Source organism: Callorhinus ursinus, unplaced genomic scaffold (genome assembly GCF_003265705.2).
Source record: "Callorhinus ursinus isolate GAN/ISIS: 27379988/994484 unplaced genomic scaffold, GSC_fseal_2.0 scaffold43, whole genome shotgun sequence".
NCBI classification, from domain to species: Eukaryota; Metazoa; Chordata; class Mammalia; order Carnivora; family Otariidae; genus Callorhinus; species Callorhinus ursinus.
This window is the reverse complement of record NW_027397105.1, coordinates 1516169-1541088: the sequence shown is the minus strand read 5'-3', so window position 1 is coordinate 1541088 and position 24920 is coordinate 1516169. Positions and strand designations below refer to the sequence as shown.

Sequence of the window (24920 nt, the reverse complement as noted above, 5' to 3'; positions counted from 1 at the left end):
GCGATAAATGTGGAGCTGAACCCGAGGCCCTCTCGTGGAACTTAGAGTCCCATGGACGAGATTCACTTCCACCAATGCCTATAAAGCGAGAACTGTCACGGGAGTTCTGGACCGCGCAAGGTGCCCGAAGACTTTAGAAAAGAAGATCTGACCTATACGGGACAGACTCTGAAGTCTCCCTGCAACCGGGCTTTCTCGAAAGAGCCAGGCACACGAAGGACAACGAAGGAACAAGCCCATCTCTAACTCGACACAGCTCGGTTCCTGGAACAGGGGAGTGTGGAGGCCGCCTTCAGGCCAACAGGCTTGAGCAATGCAACGCAGAAAGGCCCCCAGGGACCTCCTGGCTGGAGGCAGACCCATCAGGGGACCCACCTCAAAACAGCCACAGGCCCTAACTGACCGATGGGCTTCTTACAAGCAGACACAGTTACCAAAAAGGGGAGAATTCCATACATCCCCGTACCTGCTCACCTTCCCCTTTAAAAACAGCCCCCAGGGGCGCCTGGGTGGCTCAGTTCGTTGGGCGACTGCCTTCGGCTCAGGTCACGGTCCTGGAGTCCTGGGATCGAGTCCCGCATTGGACTCCCTGCTCGGCGGGGAGTCAGCTTCTCCCTCTGACCCTCCCCCCTCTCATGTGCTCTCTCTCTCATTCTCTCTCTCAAATAAATATAAATAAATAAATAAATAAATAAATAAATAAATAAATAAATAAATAAATAAATAAAAATAAAAACAGCCCCCCCCCCCCCACCTCCTCGCAGACCATTTCTCCTCCGGTATCCTGCCCGCGCTCCCTTGCAGTGTAGTCAATGAACTTCTATCACCTGTGTTCTGCCTCAGGTGGATGCATTCCCTGCCCGTACCACAGGCTTCCACCTGATCCTCGCCCCACCTATGGGGGCCCCCATCCAATCGAGAGACATTCCACTGAGGCACAATATTTAGTGGCCTGTCCAAAGACTTTGTGGTTCCCGTACATTTGGGGGAACCCGGCACATGGAGCTTTTGCCTGTCTGGGATGCTAGTCCTCCTTGGGGACCTGTTGGCCTCCAGCCTTGGTGACTCCTCAGTGAGGCTCTGAAGCCCCAGGGGGAGACAGCCGGACTGCCCTTGCCTGGAAGGCTGAAGGATGTCCCCTTTTCCCTTTGGAGGGACCCTTCCCTCCCTCTCCTTGCTCTTCTCGGCACTTTGGGAGTCTAACCCTAGTGGCCCCTCGAAGGACTGAAGGCTTGCGCCAGGGCGGCTCCCTAGGGCGGTTGGACTGGCTGCGCCGAGCGCGAAGGGCCCCCTCCCTCTGCTTTTTGACTCCGACCGGAGGTCTGCCCCTAGAGTCCCACATCACTGGCTCCAGCCACCATTCTGGTCTGCAGGCCGACTGTTCCCACATGGCTGAGCGGCGAGTCTTCCCCTCCTCTGTCCCATCTGGTGGGTTTCGCTGCTGGGGGGATACCCCCACAGGAAGCGCCTTGCCATTAGCTGCAGCCCTCTTGGTGGGACCCCTGGTGCAGTGGGACACCCCAAAAGAGCCTCCCTGTATTTGCACAACCCCTCTGGGTGATGGGATGCCCCAAGAGTCTGTCACCTCAGATAGGGCAGCAGGACGCCCTGACTGGAATCACCACCATGAGTCAGAGCTCCATTCCCTGTGGCAGGCGCCTCACTGGGGCGGCCAGTCTTTCCCCTACAGACCCCCTCTCTTCCTTCCAACTCACTCTTAGGCTGTGTCTATCAAAGCTGGAACAAATCTGACCCCCAAGGCTTGAGGAAAAATGTCTCCCCTTTTTGTGTTTCCTGGCCTCCTACAAACTCCCGGATCAGGAGGCATGGCCCTCCCTTGGGGCTGTCTTCCAACGCTGTTCTCCAGCTGGACCTTTGCTGGAACGCCTCCCCGTGCGTTCGCTGTCCCATAGGTATCTTGCTCGGTGTCATGGCCCCAAATCAGGACCTGGACCTAGGAGCCCCTTGCAGAATGTGTGTGGCCATCAACCAGTCTAAATAAACCCCCTCCCGACATTTGGATGCTGGCTGATTCACTGTTCCTCCTTCTCATAGATGTGGGGCTTCTCCCTCATTCATTTTCCGGGCTCATGGCTATGATTGTTGGAGCCACTGTGGCTTGTCTACCTCGACCCGAGGCTTTAAGGAATATTCCCAAGCAGCTGCTGAAACTCCTTGTGTTTTGGGGAAGTTCCCCAACTATTCTGGCCCAACACGGACTGCCTACTCCCTCTTGTTGGCAGGAGAACATGGCGTCTGCTCCTTCATTCGAGCTGATGAGGCTTAAAACCAGGAGTCCTCGGTCTCTGCCTTCTGGGGGCACCTTGCCTCTTATGCCTTTCTCTCCTCCTGTCTCTGCACCACCTTGGGTGCAGCCTGCATAACTGACTTCCTAGACCATCCTCGGTGCCTCCCCCAGCACCATTGGCTCCTTCCCCTCCCCCGCATAGTCAAGGGTGAAGAGCATCCCCTCATATTTGCACCACCCACTTCAGACTGCCCCAGCGGGGTCCCAGGTGAAAACTGACAATGGGGAACAAATTGATTGACTGTTAGGCGAACCCAGGTGAAATGTAATTTGATATTTAAACTAATTTAAGTTTGTTGTTTAATTAAGACATTTCTTTAGAGTTATCAGCATTAAGCGTGAAACTTTTTATTCTACCAAGGTTTACTGAAGGTCAAATAAGCTTGTGATCTCCGTTGCAATTTGTTGGCAAAAAGATGACTTAAAATGATGGTGAATTTGGTTGGTCTCCAAGTTCTCATGGGTAATTGTTAAGATACCTTTCAAGGTCTTTGGTAACCCAAAACTTGAAAGTTTGAGTGATAAATTGGGATTGAATTTGTTGGACCTCTAGGTCTTTTCCAAATAGAATGGAGTGCTAACACATTGATTACTGATCGTAGGTTTGTACTTTTGGCTTCTTAATGCAGAGAAACAGGATGTCTGAGTGTTGGAAAACATGCTTTGTGCTTAATTGATTCATAAATTTGCCAACTAAAGAATTCTGGTGTAACAATTCACAGTTGGTTACTACTTAGTTTCCACTGGAGACTCAGGTTTCTTAGAGTTAAAATTCTGCTGAATGTAATTAAGACTGATGGAAATAAGAGAAACAACTCTGTATGTAGAAAAGTAGATGATATGTAAGAAAGATAGAAGGAATGGGAATACATTTTTGTTGAAGGTAAAAGAAGGTAATTTTGTCCTAAATGAGCCTGGTTGTTTGGAGAGAAATGGCTTGGGACAAAATCTGAATGCAAAAGAAAGTTGTAGAAGGTTTGTGATGGGAAAACTTTGGAAAGGAATTTTTTGTGTGGTCAGGATGGACTAAGATGGAAATGAATGGAGTTTAAAAGTACACTGGTATAAGATTAAAATTCTGCTTTCTCTCTGTTAGAAAGACAAAGTTTTCTTGCATTGTTGGTTTGCTCTTGATAAGGAAATGTAAACAAAGCTTTTTTCTTTGCCCAGAAAACCAAAGTTTCTATGTTTTGTCTTTATTAGGTCTTTATTGAGCTGTAATCCTATTTAGGCATGTGCTTTAAAGCTTTCTAAGGTTTTAGCAAATTTCCCCGAGAATTGAATTGTAAATGAAGTCTCTGACTAATTAGGCTTGTTTATTGGTATGTTGTGTTCTGGTATGAGGTCATCACTTGGTACTGGGGTCCTGGGATCGAGCCCCACATGGGGCTCCCTGCTCAGCGGGGAGTCTGCTTCTCCTTCCGTCTCTCCCCCGCCTGACTTGTGCTCTTTCTCACGCTCTCTCAAATAAATAAATAAATAAATAAAATCTTAAAAAAAAAGATTCTCTTCTGCCCCCCATGCCCATGAGCAAGTGTTCTCTCTCAAATAAATAGATACATAAATAAATCTTTTAAAAATCATAAAATAGGTAAGAATTTTCAAAACTAAAAGGTTGCATTCAAACTGAATAAGAATTAGTAACATGGGATTAAATAAATTGAGGAAGATAATTACACTTTTGTGACTCTTGCCTAAGACATTGCTGGCTCTTTCAGACTAAGAAAACTTTCTCTTAAGATAGCTATGACTTACAGAAATGCAATAAAGTATTCATTTGTGAACGAGTTGAAGTGTTTGACTTTTCTCTTTACCTGAACCTTCTGAAATTCAAAAGGTCTCAGTGAGTGTTCTTTCATAGTTGTTTGCATAAGTTCAATAAGAATCTGTTCTCCTGGGGATGCCTGGGTGGCTCAGTTGGTTACGCGTCTGCCAGGACCCTGGGATCGAGTCCCATAAATAAAATCTTTTTTAAAAAAATCTGTTCTCCTTGTAACAGGACATTGGAAACATTGGTTATTTTACCAAGGCTTTGACTGGAATGTCATATTTGAGAGAGGCATGCATAGACTCAGATATGACCCAACAGCTTTAAGGAACTAAGGTTGACTTTATGAAACTTGGAGCCATAAAACCCCTTGGGAATGTTGGCCTCATACCTTGCTTACAGAGTTCCCAGAAGCTTCACCAGGTGAGTCAAGAATGTCACTTCCTGACAGGTGCAGGAACCTCGGGATATTTGGGGGACCTCATAAAGAGGAATTCGCCCAAGTCTACAGGTATGGCAAGTACTTGGCTTGGCTTTTGGCCTAGAGAGGCTACTAAAAGTTCCATCAAGATTTAAAAAAAAAAAAGATTTTATTTATTTGACAGAGAGAGACACAGTGAGAGAGGGAACACAAGCAGGGGGAGTGGGAGAGGGAGAAGCAGGCCTCCTGTGGAGCAGGGAGCCCAATGCGGGGCTCGATCCCAGGACCCTGGGACCACGACCTGAGCCAAAGACAGATGCTTAATGACTGAGCCACTCAGGCGCCCCTCAATCAAGATTCTTTATGAAAAGTTCCAGCAAAGCAAATTTTAGAAGATCTATATGGCCAATCACTGTTCTTGCTGAGCTTATGTAAATAATTAGGCCAAGTTTGTTAAAATTGGACCTGTTTTTTGAACAGATTAGTTTTGATTTAGCTATCTCTGAAAATAATGGTGATTTTAGAGAGAAAAATTGTGTTTCAATAACACATTTGCAGGTGTTAAATTCTAGTTCCGATTGTCTTGGAATGTTTGTTGTTTGCTGAAGCTAGGCACCTTGAGGTAAACTTCAGAGAAATTGCCACAGGAGCTCATGTATAGGCCGTCTTCATGCTTGTTATTCTGTGGGGATAACAGGACCCCATGGGCATAGGGTTACGTGAACAGCTGAAGAATGGGATGGTTCTACAAAAATTGTATAACTCAGGTAGCACCTTGACCAGTTCTCTGTGGCCGGGATGAGAAAGTTGTTCCTTACCAGCCAGAGCACACCCCACTTTATGGAGTTAACTATGGATTTGTGGAAATAAGGGATGACCCTGCTGTCTTCGTGGTTGGATTGGCTGATGCACCTGGCGATGCCCGTATCTCTCCAGAAAAGTCTTCTCCCACTTGCCAGTGATTCCTTGTAATTAGGATATTAAGGCTAAACATCAAACAAAAAGGGCTTCTCGATGGCTTTATCCCTTTGCTATATTTGTCCTAGGAGCCACCTTTATTGATGTGAAATTGCAAATAGAGGTTCTAGCCAAGCATACAACAGCCACCTTTAACAAAGCCCATCTCGGGCGCCTGGGTGGCTCAGATGGTTAAGCGTCTGCCTTCGGCTCAGGTCATGATCCCAGAGTCCTGGGATCGAGTCCCACATCAGGCTCCCTGCTCTGCAGGGAACCTGCTTCTCCCTCTCCCTCTGCCTCTGCCTCTCTCTCTCTCTCTCTCTGACTCTCATGAATAAATAAATAAAACATTTTAAAAAATTAAAAAAACCCCAGCCCATCTCAAAGTCCCCCACACATTCAAAAGCTGGCCCTCCAAAACCGAATGGCCCATGATATCCTGACCTCAGCTCAAGGAGGAACCTATACTTTATAAAAACAGAGGGTTATGTATATACTCCAGATTACCACAGAAATGTGACAGGATTTCTAACTAACATGAATATTCACCTTGGCACTTTAAACCCATCCCTCTCTTCCCTGTAATGATTGGTTAAACTCCTGGAGTAGAAGATTTTGTCAACTATCAAAGGATTCTTAGTTGGGCTTCTTTTTCTTTTCTTCGAATTCTACAGTATGTCATATCCCTTGGGCAAACTGTCTCCACCATTACTGACCACCAAAACCAGTACAGTCCAAAACCTGACCCCTTGTTCTCAGGTAACATACATCCAAAATGGTGGGTATTGGGTATACCTCAAGAGTCTTTGCAGGACCGAAAGCCACTTGAACCTGTCTGGACCGGGCCCTATTAAGTTCTCTGGGCCACTCCAACGGCGGTAAAGTGGGCCTATCCCCGTGAATCCATCTTTCCAGAATCAAGACCTCTCTGGCCCCAGATGAGGAGCCCTCCATCAAGTACAGCTGCAAGCCGGTTGGAGATCTACACCTGTTACTCAAATGAGACTCGGGTGATGCAGACCCAGGGGCCTAGAGGACCATGAATCTGGCCCATTGCCAGTCCCTGTCCTCTCACATTTGAGCATTCTCTGTCAGAAAAACTGCCTGATTATTTTCTTCCCCAAACTCTCATGACTTCTCCTTCCCAATTCCAAGACTGCAGTCTTGACCTTTTCCTTCAGGGTGACCTCTCTAAATTTATTTGGTCAGAAATCATAATTTACCAGGAGCTGTTCCCTCCCCCTTAATGTCCTGCCGTCACAATACAATCATCACCCCTTTCGGGGCCAAGCTCTGTCTTTCTCATTGTCCCCTTTTGGCTTCCTCCTTCCAGACCATGCAACACAAGGATGGTTTTCCTGGAAAGAAATCCGTTCATGGCTCTCCTGGCTTCTTCCCTTTAGGACCCCTGGCCTCAATAGTTCTACTCTTAATTATTGGTCCCCCTCTCTCCAATCTCTTTGTTAAACTCGTCTCTGCTAGAATCCAACAATTCTGTGTACGAATGGTGGTTCAACAGCGATTGCAGCCCATACCATGGGAGGGTCTCCTCCCCAGACCCATGGACCTGACCACCAAGGAATTTCACCCAAATGGCCTATCAGCACATTAATATAATACCATGTTCTGGTCTATGACTGCATAGGACCCCAGATGGACTGAAGTTCAGTAGGGACATCTCTACACCCCTCATTTAGCAGGAAGAAGCTACTGAAGATGAGACCTCTGCCCAAATGCCAAAGATTTGTCCTTGTCAGTCTGTCAGGGGGGAATGTAGAGGCCACCTTCAGGCCAACAGCCTTGAGCAATGGAACGCAGAAAGGCCCACAGTGACCCCTGGCTGAACACAGGCCCATCAGGCGACCCACTCGAAATATCCATAGGCCGTAACTGACCGATGGGCTACTTACAACCAGGCACGGTTACCAAAAAAGGGAGAATTCCATACATCCCCGTACCTGCTCACCTTCCCCCTTTAAAAACAGCCCCCACCCAGCCTCCTCGCAGACCGTCTCTCTTCTGCTGCCCTGCCCGCGCTCCCTTGCGGTGTGGTCAATGAACTTGGATCGCCTTTGTTCTGCCTCAGGTGGATTCCTGACTCCACCTGCAGCACTGTCTCCATGGGGGGGTCGCCCCACATTTGGGGGCCCCAATCTGGTCAGGACAGACACCCCAGAAAGTCCAATTACAGGAAAAGGACTCTGATTGGCTCTGCGTGGGTCCCCTGTCCAACCCCGGGCAATCCCTGTATCCCGCGGATGGGGTACTCTGATTGGCCTGCTTGGATTCCCGCGGGGATGCGGAAGGGAGCCGCGTTGCTAGGAGACCTCTCAGGTGATGGCAAGAGAAGACAGGTGTTGGGTTCGCAAAAAGGAGACAGCTCTTGGGATAGGGAAAGTCGCGATGTCCACCTTGGGCCAGTGTGGGTGGGCGGCGGGCCAGGAACGTGTGCGGGCTGCCAGGCCTCGCAGGCTCTTTGGCTTTATCCTAAGGGCATCTGACACCTGTCGGGGGTTCATCTGGGTGGGGACCTGGGCGTGAGGAGAGGGGGCCCCCATCCCACTGCGACCACCGCCTGAGACCGAGCCCGCACTGCCCTGCCCAGCCCAGCCCCCTGCGAATTCCTGATTGCAGAAGCTGGGGGACAGCAAAATGATTGCTGTTTTCAGCCGGTAAATTTGGGGGTGACGCGTCATGCAGTAATAGATAAGCAGAACAGGAAGCATCATTTGCTCCATCATATTCTCATCTGTCCATCAACAGTTTTGCTTTGTGATTCAAGCAATTTCCCCCATCACGTTTATGGACTTAGTGATTGATTTCTTTTGTTGGAAGAGATGGCCCTTTACTTTGTGATAAATTGTCGTTGACAGTATTTTCACTTGATCATACGATGTTTCCATTACCTGGGAGACAAGCTGCTAATGTGACAGGTGGAGGTAGAGGTGGATGATTATTAAGTGGGGAGGGATTTTTGCAAGGGGACTAACGGAAGTTAGCTGATGGGTAAACATTTTCACATTTTGATGATTTTTTTTCTACCCAAACTCATAACTGTGGAGACTCAGATAATGAATATTAAAACAAAAAACAAAAAACAAGGACCCCCCCCCCAGCAATCATCTTTAGGGCAGGAATGTCTCCTTGCTAATGAAGGCTAAGAACACTCAAATCCTTTCATTTTGGTGCAGTGATTTTAGGTTGCCTTTGAAATCTTCACGATTCACTGTGGCTTCTAATGTTCTAGGATCATAGAGATGGAAGGCACCCATCTTCTCTCCTTCCCTCCCACCTTCCTTCCACAATACTTTCTGGGCCCCTGGATGCGTATCAGCTGCAAGCATTTTTGAGCAGTTCCTAGGCATTGCTCTGTTTTCTGCATGCAGTTTTAAAAATCTCTCACTGTGTAAATCAGAGATCAGGCAAAATCAGGAAAAAGATCTTTAAATGAAGAAAATAATCATTCACTTGTTTTAATCATGGGTTTTGCCATTTGGTCTGAGAAATGCTAACAAATTTACCTAAACTATCTTCAGAAAATCCTCCAACAGTCCACAATAGCCAAACTGTGGAAAGAGCCTAGATGTCCATCAACAGATGAATGGATAAAGAAGATGTGGTATAGATACACAATGGAATATTATGCAGCCATCAAAAAATGAAATCTTGCCATTTGCAATGATGTGGGTGGAACTAGAGGGTATTATGCTGGGCAAAATAAGTCAATCAAAGAAAGATAATTATCATATGATCTCACTGATATGTGGAATTTGAAGAAACAAGGCAGAGGATCATAGGGGAAGGGAGGAAAAAATGAAACAAGATGAAACCAGAGAGGGAGACAAACCATAAGAGACTCTTAGCCACAAGAAACAAACTGAGGGTTGCTGGAGGGGAGGGGGTTTGGGGGATGGGGTGGCTGGGTGATGGACATTGGGGAGGGTATGTGTTGTAATGAGCTCTGGGTATTGTGTAAGACTGATGAATCACAGACCTGTACCCCGGAAACAAGTAATACATTATGTTAATTAAAAAAAATCCTCCAACGTACACCAGATTACAAGGGTAACAATGGTTATGTTGTTTCTAGAAAAGACTTTAAGTAAATGGCTCAGTTTTCTGTCTGAATTACAGAATAACCCCCACATCAAATAGGGGCAAAATATTCAGATATTTTTTAACAGCAGTGCCCATTTTGCCCGGAATGTCTGGACCACTAGGTGGCAGTGGTTTGCTGCAGGGGGTGATTTCACAGATCGAAACATCTTAATTATACCTTTATTTTTAGACAATAGAAAATAAGCTTGCCAGTTATAGAAGAATCATATGACTTTTGGCCCTTCGTACCCTGTGGCCTAAAAGTCTACCTTGTGGGAAAAAAATGTCCACAAAATCAAGTTAAACTTTAAAGCGAGTTGCAGAACAGTATCATACTTCCTCCCTTTCTTTCTCCCTCGCTGTCCCTCTCACTTCCTTCCTCACTTCCACAAATATTTATTGAATGCCCAACACATGCCCACACTTTCTAAGTCACTGGAAATACAGTGGTGAGTAAAGCCTCAGGACTGCAGCCCCCATGGATCTTGTGTTCCCCTGCAGATGGACAGACAGAGAGATTCCACTATTTTTTTTTAAGATTTTATTTATTTATTTGAAAGAGAGTGACATGAGCAGAGGTGAGAGGGAGCAGCAGACTCCCTGCTGAGCAGGGAGCCCGATGCGGGGCTCGATCCCAGGACCCTGGGATCACGACCTGAGCCGAAGGCAGACGCTTAACGACTGAGCCACCCAGGCGCCCCCAAAGAACATCTTTAGATATGTGCTTGAGTTTCTTTAGGGCAGTGGTTCTCAAAGTGTGGTCTGGACCATGAAATCAAAACTAGTTTCATAATAATACTAAGATGTTTGCCCTTACTCATGCTTACTCTCTCATGAATGTACAGTGGAGCCTTCCCAAGGTGACGAGACATTGGTGTTGCAATAGATTGACTGCAGAAGCAGATATGAGAATGTTTTCTATTAAGCCAGACATCAAAGAGATTCACAAAAATGTAACACCATGAGACTCTTCTCGCTAATTGTTTTTGTTTGAAAAAAATAGCTGTTTTCATAAAAATGTTATTTATATCAACATGACTGGATTTACTGTTATTCTAAGTGAATTAATAAATATTTTGACTCTTTCTCGGTTTTAATTTCCAATAAGGTAAATAGCAGTAGTTTCTGCATAAAAAAAAAAATCTCTTTGGTGGCTTCATTTCTAAGAGTGTGATAGAGAACTGGGACCAAACAGTTCAAAAGGCACTGTTCCTAGGTCTGTATGCGGAGGTGGGGTTGTCAGGTCATGTATGGTGTTTGCATTTTCAATTTTACTAGTTGCTGCCCAATTGTTCTCCAAAGAGGCTAAACCTGACCTTTAAAAAAAAATATGTGTATAGTTAAGGTTTTGGTTTGTTCGCTTGTTTGTTTTTTCCAGGCAAATCTCAAATTGTGAAGAATTGTGGAATTATTTTAAACTAGGTTAGTGAGACAAAAGAGATTTGATCTATGAGATCATGATTGAGTATCTTTTCTGAGCAATAGTGGGAAAGGCAAGGGTAGTATTTATTTTTAATGTCCTCAGAGGAAGTTTGTCTTGGGTCATGAGAACGGCATTGTAGAGAGTTGACATTAAATGTATTGGAAAATTTATTTTTGTTTGGTGCCTCATGGGAGGTAAACGTGTACAAGTTATGCAAATAAGCTTTTTTTTTTTACCATCAGGGAAATTTCATTTCTCGTAAATAACACCTTCTGCAATTTTTTAAAAGATTTTTATTTGAGAGAGAGAACGAGCAGTGTGGAGGGGCAGAGGGAGAGAGAGAGAATGAGAGAGAAGCAGACTCCCTGTAAGCAGGAAGCCCAACTCTGGGCTCAATCCCACGACCCTGGGATCATGACGTGAGCTGAAGGCAGACGCTTAACCGACTGAGCCACCCAGGCGCCCTGCAATTTTATTAAAACCAAATATGTTTTATTAAAACCAATCCTGTTCCACTGATACCCAATTGTAAAAAAAAAAAATGCCGAGGCATCTAATGTTTAAAAAAAATTCACAGGCTGTTAGTTTAGGGATCACTTCATAAGTGACCAAGGTTATTTTAAGCCATTTAGTGTTGTTTCCTCATGGTGGAATATTGAAATTGTTCAACTGTGGCTGATCTAAAACTTTAACTGAACTAAATTTGGGCAGTCAGATCTGGGTAAATATAAAAAACTGAGTTTTACAGTTGAAGGATCAAGATGCAACAGTATTGGGGCGCCTGGGTGGCTCAGTCGGTTAAGCGACTGCCTTCGGCTCAGGTCATGATCCTGGAGTCCCGGGATCGAGTCCCACATCGGGCTCCCTGCTCTGCGGGGAGTCTGCTTCTCCCTCTGACCCTCCTCCCTCTCGTGCTCTCTATCTCTCATTCTCTCTCTCTCAAATAAATAAATAAAATCTTTAAAAAAAAAGATGCAACGGTATTCATTGTCCATCTCTTACAATGGTTTTGCACGTACCGATGGATACATTCTGCTCTACCAACATGAAATGTGGCCGCGGTCATTTGTTACCCGTGTATTAATGGTGGAAGGCTTCAGGCAGCCCAGGGTTAATCTAGGTGCCGTGTTATTTTGCAGAGGCGCACCTGCCCTCAGGGAGGGCGGGAGGAACAGGTGAGGAGTGGGAGCTCACTACAACTCAGGACACACCTCTGAGCCGTAAGGATGCTACTGGTGTGATCCGCCTCGACAGAACATATGAAAATTGGTTTTCCTCTGCTAGGAGATTCTGCAGCCCCCAGCCGGGCTGACTAAGGGAACTGTCTTCAGTGAGATCTGCTGTGTTTATGGCGCCAGTAGCCAGAGTCCCAGCAAGTGATGGTTGCTAAGGAGGTTGATCCAGGCGTGAGCAGGTTGCAATGTGGAATTCTGCGTGGAGGGTCCTTTTCAAGGGGTGGCTAACTCAGACCTGCTGGTTTTAGCCTTTTGGATTATCGACTTTATTTGACTCACTGTAAGTGGTAGAGGACTTTGAAGTCGTCCGCCTCAGCTGTTTATTTGGTAGAAGAAAATGAGCCCGAGGAAGGATGGCTTATTGGCGCTTTCACGTGAAAACTACCCTCCTAGCGCTCACTCTGTGCAGACACTGAATGAGTGGGGTGAACAGATAATTCATCATCCAAACCGGGACATTTTTGAGAGTGGAAGGGTTGCCATTCATCCCAAGGAGACCTCACACCAAAGCCAAAACCGTCTTGGGCAAACCTGAATCTAGACTCGCCCTAAGACATAACCCTCACCCTGGAGGGGCCAGCATCTCATGGGAAGGAGAGCTGCGTTGCCACGGCGGGGGGTGGGGGCTATACCCCGTGAGAAGTGCGAGACAGATGCTGAGGAAGGGTGCACCTGCCCCGTGGGGAGAGACCACGCAGAGAAAACACCGCTCCCGCTGGGTGCTAAGGGGCGAGTCCCAGCGAGTCAGGTGAGGAAGCAGAAGGATGGTCCCAGGAGAAGGAAGATACAAAGCCTTGGCTCCATCTGGGTGCTGGGGAAGGGGCGCGCGGCGGGGGCGGAGCTGCGAGTGGTTTCCCAGGGTCAGACTGTGTGGTGGGAGGCCAGGAGGCCGTGAAATGGGGCCAGCGGGGAGCAGGTTATCAGGGCCTGGCATGGGGCGCTAAGGAGTGTGGGGGTATCTTGCTGGGCACAAGGGCGCCACTGAAGGATCGTAAGCGGGGCCTTGACCGAATCAAATTGTGTTTTGGAACGTTCATTCTGACAAGTGGGAGATGGATGGGGGGAGGAGAGGCTTTTGCATTAAGCCAGGTGAACGTAAGGCCACGCTGAGGCAGCGATGGTGGGCACGGGCCTTACGCGGCAGAATTGACAGCGTGTGGAGAATATGGAGTCCTGTTACTAAAAAGTCCAGGGGTCATGCCTACGTCAAAGCGTGGCTGCCTCCCGGAGCTGGAACAGAGCCCTTCGGGGTCTGGACTGTCTCTTCTCTCGGCTGGGAGACCTCTGTGACAGGTTCTGCCTTGCGCACTGGACCGCCCTCTGCGGCCCAGAGCACCTGTTCTGGTCCTCCCGGCATCCGCCAACCGGTCCCGGGGCTGAGGGAGTGAGAACCTCTGATTGGCCAGGCTGCCTCACGTGCCCGAGCCCCGGAGCAGGGGTGGGGGGTGAGGCCCCACACACGCGGGGCCAACTGAGAGAACCGGAGCCCACGGGAGAATCCCGGGCTTCTGCTGCAAAGAGCAGACCACATTTGGGGGAGGCGAACAAGAGGCCTCCAGCCTGGCGCCGTGGCTGGGCCACCCCCCAGGGCAGTGCCCCGACCCTGGTCCACGCAGCTCCGGAGAGGGCCACAGGCCAGGTCAGGAAAGGCCATCCTTGGTCGGGAGGGAGTCTTGGACTGTGGCGAGCCTGAGACATTTGCTGAGAATATAGACGGAGTTATTTTTGCCTGGAAAGGGAGACCGGCTCCAGCCCCCCTCTCTGACCCACGTGCACCTACTCCCCCATTTCCTCTTCCAGGAAGTAGGTGAGCAGGTTGGGATGCAGGTGGGATGAAGCCCGCGCTGCAGACCCAGATCCGCCTGCACTTGGGGTGACGGCAAGGGGGTCCATTTTAACTTCAGGCCGAAAGCGCCGGCTCTCCAGCTGCCTTGCCTTGCGGTGCATTTCCAGGTGAACTGCAAATGTCAGTACACCTTCCCCTAAACACTGTGCTGTGCATATCATGAAGCATGGCTCAGTATTTGTTGGCAGTTTTCCTTTTGAGGTAAAATGTACTTAGGTTGAGGGGCACCTGGGTGGCTTAGTCGGTTAAGTGTCCGATCTTGATTTCGGCTCAGGTTGCCATCTCAGGGTCGTGGGATCGAGCCCCGAGGTGGGCTCTGCGCTCAGCGGGGAGTGTGCTTGGCAGTCTCTCTCTTCCTCTGCCCCCCCTCACTCTAAATAAATAAAATCTTTTAAAAAATCGACTTAGGCTGAAATGCAGAAATCTTAAGTGTGCCTTCCCAGAGTTTTGACAAATGCGTACACTTGTGTAATCCACGCCTGGAGGACTTCTTACTACCTGAGCGTGGCTGGAGCAGGCCATGCCTGGGGTTTCACCCAAGAGGGCAGGGGAGAACTAGCCCATGAGAGTGGGTTTGGAGGAGCAGTGAAGGTGAAGAGGGTGAGGAGGCAGAAGGAGGCTCAAGCTCTTCTCAGACCATATCCCACCAGCTCCGACAGCTCCTGGACATGGTTACATTGTTCGGTGAAAACCTCGGAGCTCCGACACAGAGTAGCACTCCTGCTCTGCTAGGGATCTGACTGTTACTACTCCCATCTGACCCACAGCCCTCTGTCTTTTTTGATGTGTGGAAACCCTGTGAGAGAAGAAAGGTGAACAGTGGCATCTGGACCCCGGACTTTGGCCTGAACCCCGAAGGCCCCTGGCAGGGTCACGGAAACAAGCGCAAATAATGAGTAGTGGCATTTGTGAAAGTGAACTGACCCAGGGAGATTGTCTATCCAGCAGCTCTTGCCTCCTTTTTCCTTGATGGCAAAGCCCACCTCCAGTGACAAAGGCTGAAAATGCCCCATGTTCACTCCCCAGCCTTTCCCACAGCCAGGCGTGTGCGCTAATCCAGGCCAATGACACATCAGGGAAAGTCGCTGGCACTTCCAGGAAAGATGTCCTCTGTACTAAAAAGAGCTACGTGGGAGGAAATGCCCCATTCTTTCCTAACTTGAAATGTTATCATGTGGGGATGTGATGCTTGGAGCTGTGGCAGCTATCTTTGTAAAACTAAGAGAATCAAAGAAAAGTCAGCTCCTGCCCCTGAGTGTTAGAACTGCTGAATCCTGCAATGTTTACCTGCAGACTTGTTGTGTGAGGCTGTACATTCCCCATCGTTGGGCAGTCTGTTCCTTGCAGTCTGAAGCATACTAACTGATACACGTGATTTGTAAAAATTTGTTACTGGTAATACCAGAGCATTTCCTGAAAGCAATTGTATTCGTATCATAAAGGTCAGACTTAACTGTTTTAAAGAAAACTACAATCCACTGACTATGAGTAAATCACCAGTTCTCCAAAGAGTTCAGATGACAGAACAGGACTTGTTTCAAAATGATGGTCTTTGATATTTGTAGGGGTTTCAACATCATCATGGTCACCTTCAGACGCCATATGCTCGGGATGGAAACTGTCTTCTTATTTTTACCTTTATATATCTGTGAGTATGTAGCTGGTGGCTGACTTGGGGGGCTCCTAGGGGGCTAGAATAGACAAAAGGCCCTGTCAAATCTTGATATATTTAATGCTATATCGTCCAAATCGGTAACAACTTTTCTTTTCTTTTTTTACCAAACCGGTAAAAACCCAGTATAAAATCTCAACCAAATCATACGTGCTCAGGGAAAAACTGCTTGTTTACTTTTGTCGAACTGGTTGGTAGGTTTTCTAGTAATGCGCAACATCCGATAAATGTTTATTAAGGGCCTACTGTGTGCCAGAGTTTGTGTTAGATACTGGGACTATAGCAGTGAGCCAGGCAGGTTCCACCCCAGAGGAGCCCCCGGATTAGAAAGAGGATGGAGAAGTAACCAGGCAATTATAAGGCAGAGAGAGAGAGAGAGAGAGAGAGATGTATTTCTACAAGGCCAAATTCATTCATTCATTCATTCAACTGATCATTCATTTGCATGTTTATTGAGTATCTACAAAGTTCCTGGGCACTGTGCTAGGAACACAAAACACTGGGGGAAAGACACCGTCCCTGTCCCCATGTTGCTGTCAGTCTAGTGGGGGAGAAAGACAGATAAACAGGTCATCCCAGGGTGCTAATGCTATGGGAGGAGAGCATCTAATAGGGCACCAGATTCAAGTGTGGGGTGGTGAGGAAAGGCCCTAAGCAGAGATGGAAAAGATGAGAAGGTGGGGAAGAATGTTCTAGACAGATGGGAGGCTACTGTGCAGATAGCCATAGGACAAGAGAGACCCCAGACCAGGTCATTTCAAATGACTGAAGCAAAAATTTGGTTGGAGTGGAAGTTGCAAAGGGGTGGGGAGGAGAAGGTGGCAGGAGAGACCTGGGGACCGGATCCTGACAAATCTCGTAACCCACGTTAAGGACTTTGGGGTTTTTCTGAGGCTAATGGGTGAAGAAGAGGTTTAAGCAAGAGGCTGGAGCAGTCAGATGTCCCCTTGAGAAAAGCGCTGGCTGCCGCATAGAAAGGGGAGCGGAGGGTGAGACATTAGTGGTAGGAGACTGGCCGGGAGGCTGCCTGACCTGCTGGGGCTGCTGGAGAGGCGCGGTCACAGAGCGGGGCCGCCGGGAAGGAAGAAGACTGCGCACACTGTGCCAGTTTCTGACTCCAGGGACGGAGAAGGTAGCAGAGCACAGGGAGTCTGGGATCGGGGGCGGGCCGTCATTCCTTTTGGGGTACGTGGAGCTTGAGAGGCCTGTTGGGGGGTGCTGGGGGCATGTCCTGGGGGCAGTCCGTCTGGGACTGAGGATTGGGCTCAGCTGGAGCCATGAGAATAGAGGGGCACGGAGCCCACGGATCCCTCACTGGTGTTTCGAGCGGGATGAGGGCAGGTACCAGGAAGAGCCTGAGGAAGACCTGTGATGAAGAGTTGTCTTGGGGTGGGGGCGGGGGGCAGGGCGGCAGGAGATGGTGCCATCCTTGAAACCAAGGAGGAGGTAACACCTCTCTGGTATTTGCTTCTAACTTTTGTCATAGATGGGGAGGGTTTACAGACAATTTGTAAGAGGGAAGCATACTTGCGAAACACTTGTGTCCTTTGGCTTACTAACTTTTTTTCCCCTCTAACTTGGGGAGCGAGTTCCTCTCTGGCTCCCGGGGTTCTGGAGCTCCGTCAGGCCACAGTTAGAGGACCGTCTGGCCTACCATAAGGCAGTGGTAGCACAGGAAGCTGGGGGTCTGCCGGGAATCTAGAAAGAAGCTGGAGGAAGCACCTGTCCCCACTGGTCCAGCAGTGGTGGAGGGAGGAAGCTTGAACAGAGCAGACACACTCTGTCCACCTCTTGAGGAGGAGCTCAGTCCAAGGGTCACTCCTGGCCTTTCTGACGTTCATGTCACTCTCCCTGAGAGCCTGCTCTTGCTGGATTCCCTAGGGATTGCTTAGAAATCCGCATCTCCAGTCTGCTTAGGATGCACCAATCCGAGGGCTCCAGCAGATCAAGGCCAAGGAACAGATGAAGTTCCAGAGCCTCCAAGCTGACTCGGGCCTCGGGGATGAGGTCACTTCTGTAGCAGGACAGCGACCCCCTCCCTGTATCTCACCAGTGACACCTCCACAGTTATGGAGTTCTGCCTCCCAGATGCGCTCGGAGACAGCGATCTCAGTGCCATTTGCACAGAATATGACGCAAGGAACTCTCCTCTTGAATCTGCCACTTAATTGTCCCTTTCTTTCCTCTTGCCCATGATTTTCCCCAGGGAAGCCTACCTTTCCTACGGCTCCCCCAGGACACATACCGCAATGTGACCCTGCTACGTGGAACGTGTGTGCTTTGGTCCAGATGGTGATTAACCTCGGTCCTTGTTGATTATCACAATGCCACCGAGAAGCACAAGAAAAAGTCAGTGAGAACTCGAATCTCTGTGGTCCATCCAGCCAACGTCATGGAGAGGCTCTGGGGTTTGGGGTGTGTGTAGGCGGGGACAGTTCACAAGGACAAAAAGCACTACTCACTCTTGAAGAACCTGCAAGGTGTGGTGCGGTGACTTGCACACACCGAGCGCTCAGCCGGAACGGCCGCCCACAGCCCTGGGGCGAGGAGAGGTGGGGGAAGACCCCTGGGACCAAGCCAAACACCAAGATTTAGCATCACTTAGAGCAAACAAGAGAAGAGAAGGGGGGAGGAGTGTTTCTCACGGGTGGGGGCGGGGAGCCACGGGAGCCACGGGAGCCAGAGGTCCTCCCAGGGGCGGGGGGACCCGTGGACAGTAGTTCTAGGCCTGACCCGTCTGGGTCTCCAGGGTGGAGCCTTGGCCCCTGTTCCTCTGGATGCTGATGCTTCTGGCTCTAAGCTTCGGGAGGTGTTTATTTTCTAAAGCTCTGCCACATTACCGCTGGCTTGCGGGATCCCACTATCTATTGCAATTCATTCCCGGTTGGTTTGAACAGCTGTGCAAACCCTCTTCAGCTTGCCGGGAAAGAAGGGACGGTTGTCTCAGAAACGCTGCTTCTCCGTATTTGCGGGGATTTCCACATCGTCATAATCGTCCAGGGGCTCGATGTAGCTGGGGATGGACGCTGTCTTCTTGTTTCTAACTTTGTTGACCAGTGAGTATGTAGCCGGCGGCTGACTTGGGCTTTCCTGTGGGACTAGAACACACAAAAAGGCCCTTAGAGGTGAAGCTATCGTGTGTTTGTATATTTTTTGACGAGGTGACTCAGCATGATTTTCATGGGTTTCGGTGATCTTCCCACTCCCTGGTGGACCAGACCCCCATCTGACGGGGGAAACCGACGCACGGACGTGATACAGCCTCGGGATCCCCCAGGCGGGTTGAGGGCAGATGTTGGTCCAACACCGTGGCTCGCGTGTCCCTCTGTCTGCCCCCCATGGCCCGGGAACCATGAAACAGAAGTGTAGACAACAAGCTGAACTGAGCCGGTACCCAAATGAGTAGAGTCATGTGAGACCTTCATTTTCGTGGGGGAAGTGGTACAAACCACATTTCCTTTTTGGGCACATCCCTCCCGGTGACTTACAGTGTTTTCCAGAACTTCCCATAATCACTGAGGTACGAATCTCTGTTCAGAAGGAAGGGGACAGTGACGTTTGCAGAACGGGGAATTAGGGAACCAGCATGTAGCAAAAACACCAAGGCGGCCAGGGGAAGGAATATGAAACAGCGAGCGGGACCGCAGATGAGACCGGAGCTGCCTCTACCACAATCTCGTCCATCCTACAAGGACCTGAGAGAGGACCACCCCCCCCCTTTCTTGCAGGGCTCTGCGGTCAGATCCCCAGCTCATACCCGGGCTCCAGTGATCACTCGCTGTGCCGCCACGGGTGAGCCCCTGAATGTCTCTGTGCCTTAGTGTCCTTGCCCGTCAAAGGGGAATAATGATGTACCTGCCTCGCAGGGTTGTTGAGGGCACTCCGTGAGATCGTGCCTCGCACGGGGCCTGACCCAGTGGGCTGCTCAGTAAATATGGGCTGATCTTATGATTCATTCACTCAATCAAGACATCCTTATTATATCCGAAGCCGCAGGCACTGCTCTTGGTGGTGGGTACACAGTGGTGAGCAAGACCAGAAACATTCCTGTTTCCTGGACTTCGTATTCTAGTGGAGGAGGGAGGTCAGAAACCAATGAACAGTAATGAAGTAAGACAACTTTGGGTAATTGCCATAAGTTCCATGAAGAGAATTAGTGGGTTCACTGTAGAGAGGGTAGACAGGAGGGGACTCTTTGAGGTGCTGACATTTCTTTTTAAAGGTTTTATTTATTTGACAGAGAGAGAGCACAAGCAGGGGGAGCAGTAGAGGGAGAGGGAGAAGCAGGCTCCGCACTCAGCAGGGAGCCCAACTTGGGGCTCGATCCCAGGACCCCGAGATCATGACCTGAGCTGAAACCAAGAGTCAGATGCCTAGCCGACTGAGCCCCCCAGGTGCCCCGAGGTGCTGACAATTGCGCTGACCATGAAGGATGAAGTAAGAGGCCACTACAGAAGCAGCTTAAGGAAGAACATTCCAGTCAAGAACAAACCAGGCAGAGTGTCTCTGATGGGAAGTGTGGGAGGCCCAGTGACACCCCCAAGTTCCTTTTCACTCATGCTCCAACCTGGGATTTGAATATGAATCGACACACTGAATATCAGGAGCGTTGCTACTTACTCTGCCCCCTTTTTAATTTATTTGTCCCTTTCAAAAGGATGGTCCCATCTGCAGATTCTAGTGTTATATGGACTGAAGTTCTGTGTCCCCACAAAATTCATACGTTGAAGGCCTAACCCCCCAGTGAGGCTGTATTTGGAGATGGGGCCCCTAAGGGGGGTAATTAAGGCTAAATGAGGTCATAAGGGTAGGACCCTGATCACATAGGCTTAGCGTCCTTATAAGAAGAGACACCAGGATGCTCTCTCTCTCTTCCCTACCCCCGTCACCCCTGACCAAACTGGCTGGCACCTTGGTCTTGACCTTCTAGCCTCCAGGACCATGAGAAAATAAATCTCTGTTGTTTAAGCCACCTAGCCTATGGTATTTTGCTGTGGGCAGCCTGAGCTAAGACATGTAGATAAATTTGTTATCCTACCCTGAATGAAACTGTTGCCAGCGACAGATACTTACGAGTATGTTCCGGAAAAAGCAAACCCCTGGGTGGCAGAGGGGGTAACTGAACCGTCGATTCATTAACATTCCTGGACAGAGAGAGAAAAGGAGTCAGGGTGTGCCTTTGACCATCCCGGCTGTCAGCCGCCCGGAAGGAAAACATCAAAGCGAGAAGGACAGGGTTGACCAGAATGTCCATCACGGCGCCCTGCACAACAGCCCCAAACTGGGCACCACCCAAATGCGCATCAGCCCCAGAGTAGATAAATTCATCACGGTCCACTCCCACCGTGGAACACTCTTTCTCTCTGTGAAATAAATAAAATCTTAAAAAAACCCCAAATATATCATAAAATACAAGAGGAAAGCGAGTGGCATATTTTCGTTAAGCACACAGCCTTAAGGGGACTATGCTTGGGATCCATTTAAAGAAAAGGAAGTGGGGCCCCTGGCTGGCTCAGTCGGTGGAGCGAGCCACTCTTGACCTTGGGCTTGTGAGTTCGAGCCCCACGTTGGGGGTAGAGATGACTTAAAAATAAAATCTTAAAAGAAAAGGAGGGTAGACCTAACCCTGAGTGGTGGCCCAGCACACAGAGCCTGACCTGTGATCTCTACCAAAGGACCAGGCTTTCCTTTTACTTACTCATACATCTTCTCTTCATCTCTTTGCTTTTCTACCCAGGGCTTGGCAACTTCCCATTTCTTGCCTAAGGAATCAAATAAGCATATCCATTTAGGAAGCATGAGCAGGAGGTGTGACTTCACAGTTCAGAAGTCCTCAGACACCAGGTGTGTTCAGGGCATTTGGGGAAAGAACCACCAAGAAGAAACAGACCTGGGGACGTGGGGCTGGTGAGCGGTGGACACTGACTTTACCATGGGCCTTCTGCCCACCCAGCCTTTCGCTAATCCCTGAGGGTGGACCCTGCTTCCTTCCTCAGCTCCTGCCGAGTACGGAGCTGGTGCTCAGAAATAGTGGTCAGATGAGGAGCCCAAAGTGTGTTTGGGGGGAAATGAGAGAAAGAATGGGGACAGCAGTTTGTGAACTGTGGTGTGCGAGGCATGCAAGTTATTGTGAACGATAACCTACGTGTTAACAGCCTTGGGTCGAGATAAAAGAGAACAGGTAAGGTTTTTGTTCAGGGCCAAACTTTTGTGCATATCTAAAAAGGAAACAGTTTAAGAAGGCAAATGGACGGGGGAGTCTAGGAGCCAGAATATGATTTGTACTTAAAAAAAACTAATTACAGGCTCCCTGCTCAGCAGGGAGTCTGCTTCTTCCTCTGCGCCCTCCCCGCCCAATTCTCTCTCTCTCTCTTGCTAAAAAAAAAAAAAAAAAAAAAATCTTCAAAAAAAACCCCTAATCACCATCAAGGAGTAGAGGCGAAGGAACACTGGGCAGGAGGCCTGGTGGACGCGAGTTCCGGCCCCAACTCCTATGAGCCGTCAGTCAAGGCTTTGCCTCTCTCTGAACCTTAATTGTCTATCTCCAAAAACAAATTGAGGACAATGAGAAGGTCTCACTCCTTGTGCGGCCCTGACCTTTCAGGTCATCGGAGGGGATACAGTCTCGAGAAAACACACCATTGGATCAAGGATTTCATGTTTTGGGAGATGAACAGCAAAGTGGAAACCCACTTGTAGACAATCTAAAGTTAGCGTGGAGCCTTCAGGAAGCTGCTCTTTTGTATTCGGAGCGTGCCAGGAACCTCTGTCATACCAGAACATTCAGAGGATGACCTCAGAGAAGGCCAGTGTGTCGACCGTGGACTGAGCAGGTGGGGAAGCCGAGGCCCAGAGATGCATGATGCTTAATCCAAAATGCAGCCAGTACAGGCCCGGAACGGATCTTCCTGCCCTGTAGGAGCCCTGGGGCACGGATATGCAGCCCAGCCCTCCCTGCCCTCCACCTGCCCAGGTGAGACGGCCATTACCCTGTCCTAACAGCTGCCTACAGGCACAGTACAGGATGAGGCCCAGGCCCATGGAGACAAGGATGATGGCCACAGCCAGGATGATCCAGAAATTGTCCCTCCACCAATCCATCGCAGTGGGGCCCTGAGGAGAATGGAGACAGAGGAACGAGACATGAGTAGGGGCATCCGGCAGGGAGGGCTGGGGGCCGTTGTCTACCATGTCGCCGGGGGGATACCGCTGCTTAGGGGCTCAGGCAGACGCTGGCTCGGGCAAAGCCTGCCCATCCGCAGCTGGGAGGCCCCTGGCAAGGCTTGTTCTCCTGTGCAACATCGGGGCGTTGGGGGGGGGGGTGTTGCCGGCCTACGCTTCCCAGGGCAGTCATGAGCACTGCAGATAGGGTACGCACCTGGAGGCTTCCTCGCTGTTCTTTCCTGGATTGTCAAACACGCAGGGGAGGGGGGTACGCCGCTGAAAGCAATCACCGACTGCAGGTGCTTTTATATCAAAGGGGCAACATAGACTTAATTCCTATTTACTTATTTATTTTTTGAGGTGGGGGTTAGAAAAATACCTCGATGGGTCTCCTTGAGCGAGGCGCGGTCAGAAGGGGGAAGGTAAAAATGCAAGGCAAATTGAGTTAGTCTGCTGGGGAGGAGGGACAGGAATTTGGGGGCTGAAAGCTGGTCCACTCGGGAAGCAGAGAGTCTGGGAAGGGCAGATCTTATTTTCTTTTAAACATATTTATTTGAAGAGAGAGAGAGAGAGAGAGAGAGAGAGAGTACAAGTGGGGTGAAGGGCAGAGGGAGAAGCAGCTCCCCGCTGAGCAGGGAGCCCGATATGGGACTCAATCCTGGGGCTCCGGGATCACGACCCGAGCCAAAGGCAGACGCTTAACCACCTGAGCCACCCAGGCGCCCAGATCTTAAATGTTCTTATCACAACGTGAGAGAAACCTTGAGCGTTTCCCGATACACAAGTGTATCCAATCAACACACTGTACATTTTAAACTTACACAACGTTATAAGTCAATTATACCTCAGTAAAGCTGGGGGGGTCGAGAGAGGGGGTAAAAAAGAGAACAGTAAGAGAGCAGAAAGTTTGAGGATTGTTAGAAAGTCCCTGTGGTGGAGGATGACCACGCTTTTGTAGGACAGTGATGACTAACATTTAACTTGAAGCAGTTGGCTGTACAATGTTGTGCTACAATCTTCCGTTACCATCCAGTCTGCAGTTCCTAGGAGTAGCCTCCAGGAAGGCAGGAAGCTCCTGGGGGAGGAGCGGGGGCCCCCCTCATCCAGGGCGTGGGCACTCTGCCTGTTCATTTGGATATCCAGATAAAAAAAATGATCCTTGAGCCTGGCATAGTCCAGGTATGTGAGAATCAACGTCCTGTGTCATCATTTGGCTGATGGAAACTCACCCATGCATGCTCACACAGAGCCATTTCCAATTCATGCTTTGGAGTAATACTGGTGATAGAAACAGGGAGCCAGGCAGAGGAACAAGGGCAAAATTAGGCTGCTGCTAAGGCCATAATTCCTGCAAAGACTTCTGATGTGGCTTACTGTTTACACACGTGTTTGTATTACCGGCATAGTGTCTTCATTTATGCCGTCATTCTGTCATAATCTGGGTTTTCAGTTCCAAACTCAGTTTCTTTCGTGAAGGTTTGGCTTGATCAGACAGAATGGCTTTTGGCTATTCATAAAGTTATACATAGTAAAACCAATTGTATGTAACTAGTGGTACTGTATGCACGTCATTCTGCAGCTTTCTTGCTCAACTTTTCGCTCAGCATTATGCTTCTGTCATTTATCCATGGTGGTGGATGTGCTGGGTGTTTACTCTTAAAAGAGTGAAGTGTCAGCTAGCTAGGTAGCCCAGTCCCCAGGCATGTACTCAGCGGAGGTTTGGTTGTAAATCAGCTTTTCATGGTGCACAGAAGAAAGCAATAGAGGAAGATGAACAAAGGGAAAAAGGGAAAGCATGGAGACTAGAAACTTGGCTCTCAGGAGAGCCCTGTGAAATTTGGTTTTGCAGGGCGCAGGGAAGTCATAGGGCACTGGACTTAAGAAAATACCACGTATCAGAGGGTGGACTCTTTGCACAATAAACCTAGTTGGAGCCTAACCTTCTTTAGCTCTGGGGAATGGATGGATGGATGGATGGATGGAAGGAAGGAAGGATGGGTGCATGGGTGGATGGGTAGGTGGATGGAT

The 24920-nt window shown here is 49.1% G+C and overlaps 2 protein-coding genes across 4 annotated transcripts in view; one reads left to right on the top strand and one right to left on the bottom strand.

The window, feature by feature from the left end:
• ZFP3 (ZFP3 zinc finger protein) overlaps positions 1 to 24920 on the top strand; it is a 123068-nt gene that overhangs the window by 52122 nt on the left and 46026 nt on the right. The window lies entirely within an intron of this gene.
• Positions 16153 to 24920, bottom strand: part of SCIMP (SLP adaptor and CSK interacting membrane protein) — a 16462-nt gene continuing 7694 nt past the window's right edge. Inside the window, exons 2-5 of the mRNA XM_025864415.2 lie at positions 22718 to 22841; positions 21427 to 21490; positions 20802 to 20872; positions 16153 to 18826 (exon numbers count right to left, since the gene is read on the bottom strand). Of these exons, the coding sequence (XP_025720200.1) occupies positions 18672 to 18826; positions 20802 to 20872; positions 21427 to 21490; positions 22718 to 22841 (414 nt within the window). The 3' untranslated portion in view covers positions 16153 to 18671. The remainder of the gene's footprint in view (positions 18827 to 20801; positions 20873 to 21426; positions 21491 to 22717; positions 22842 to 24920) is intronic.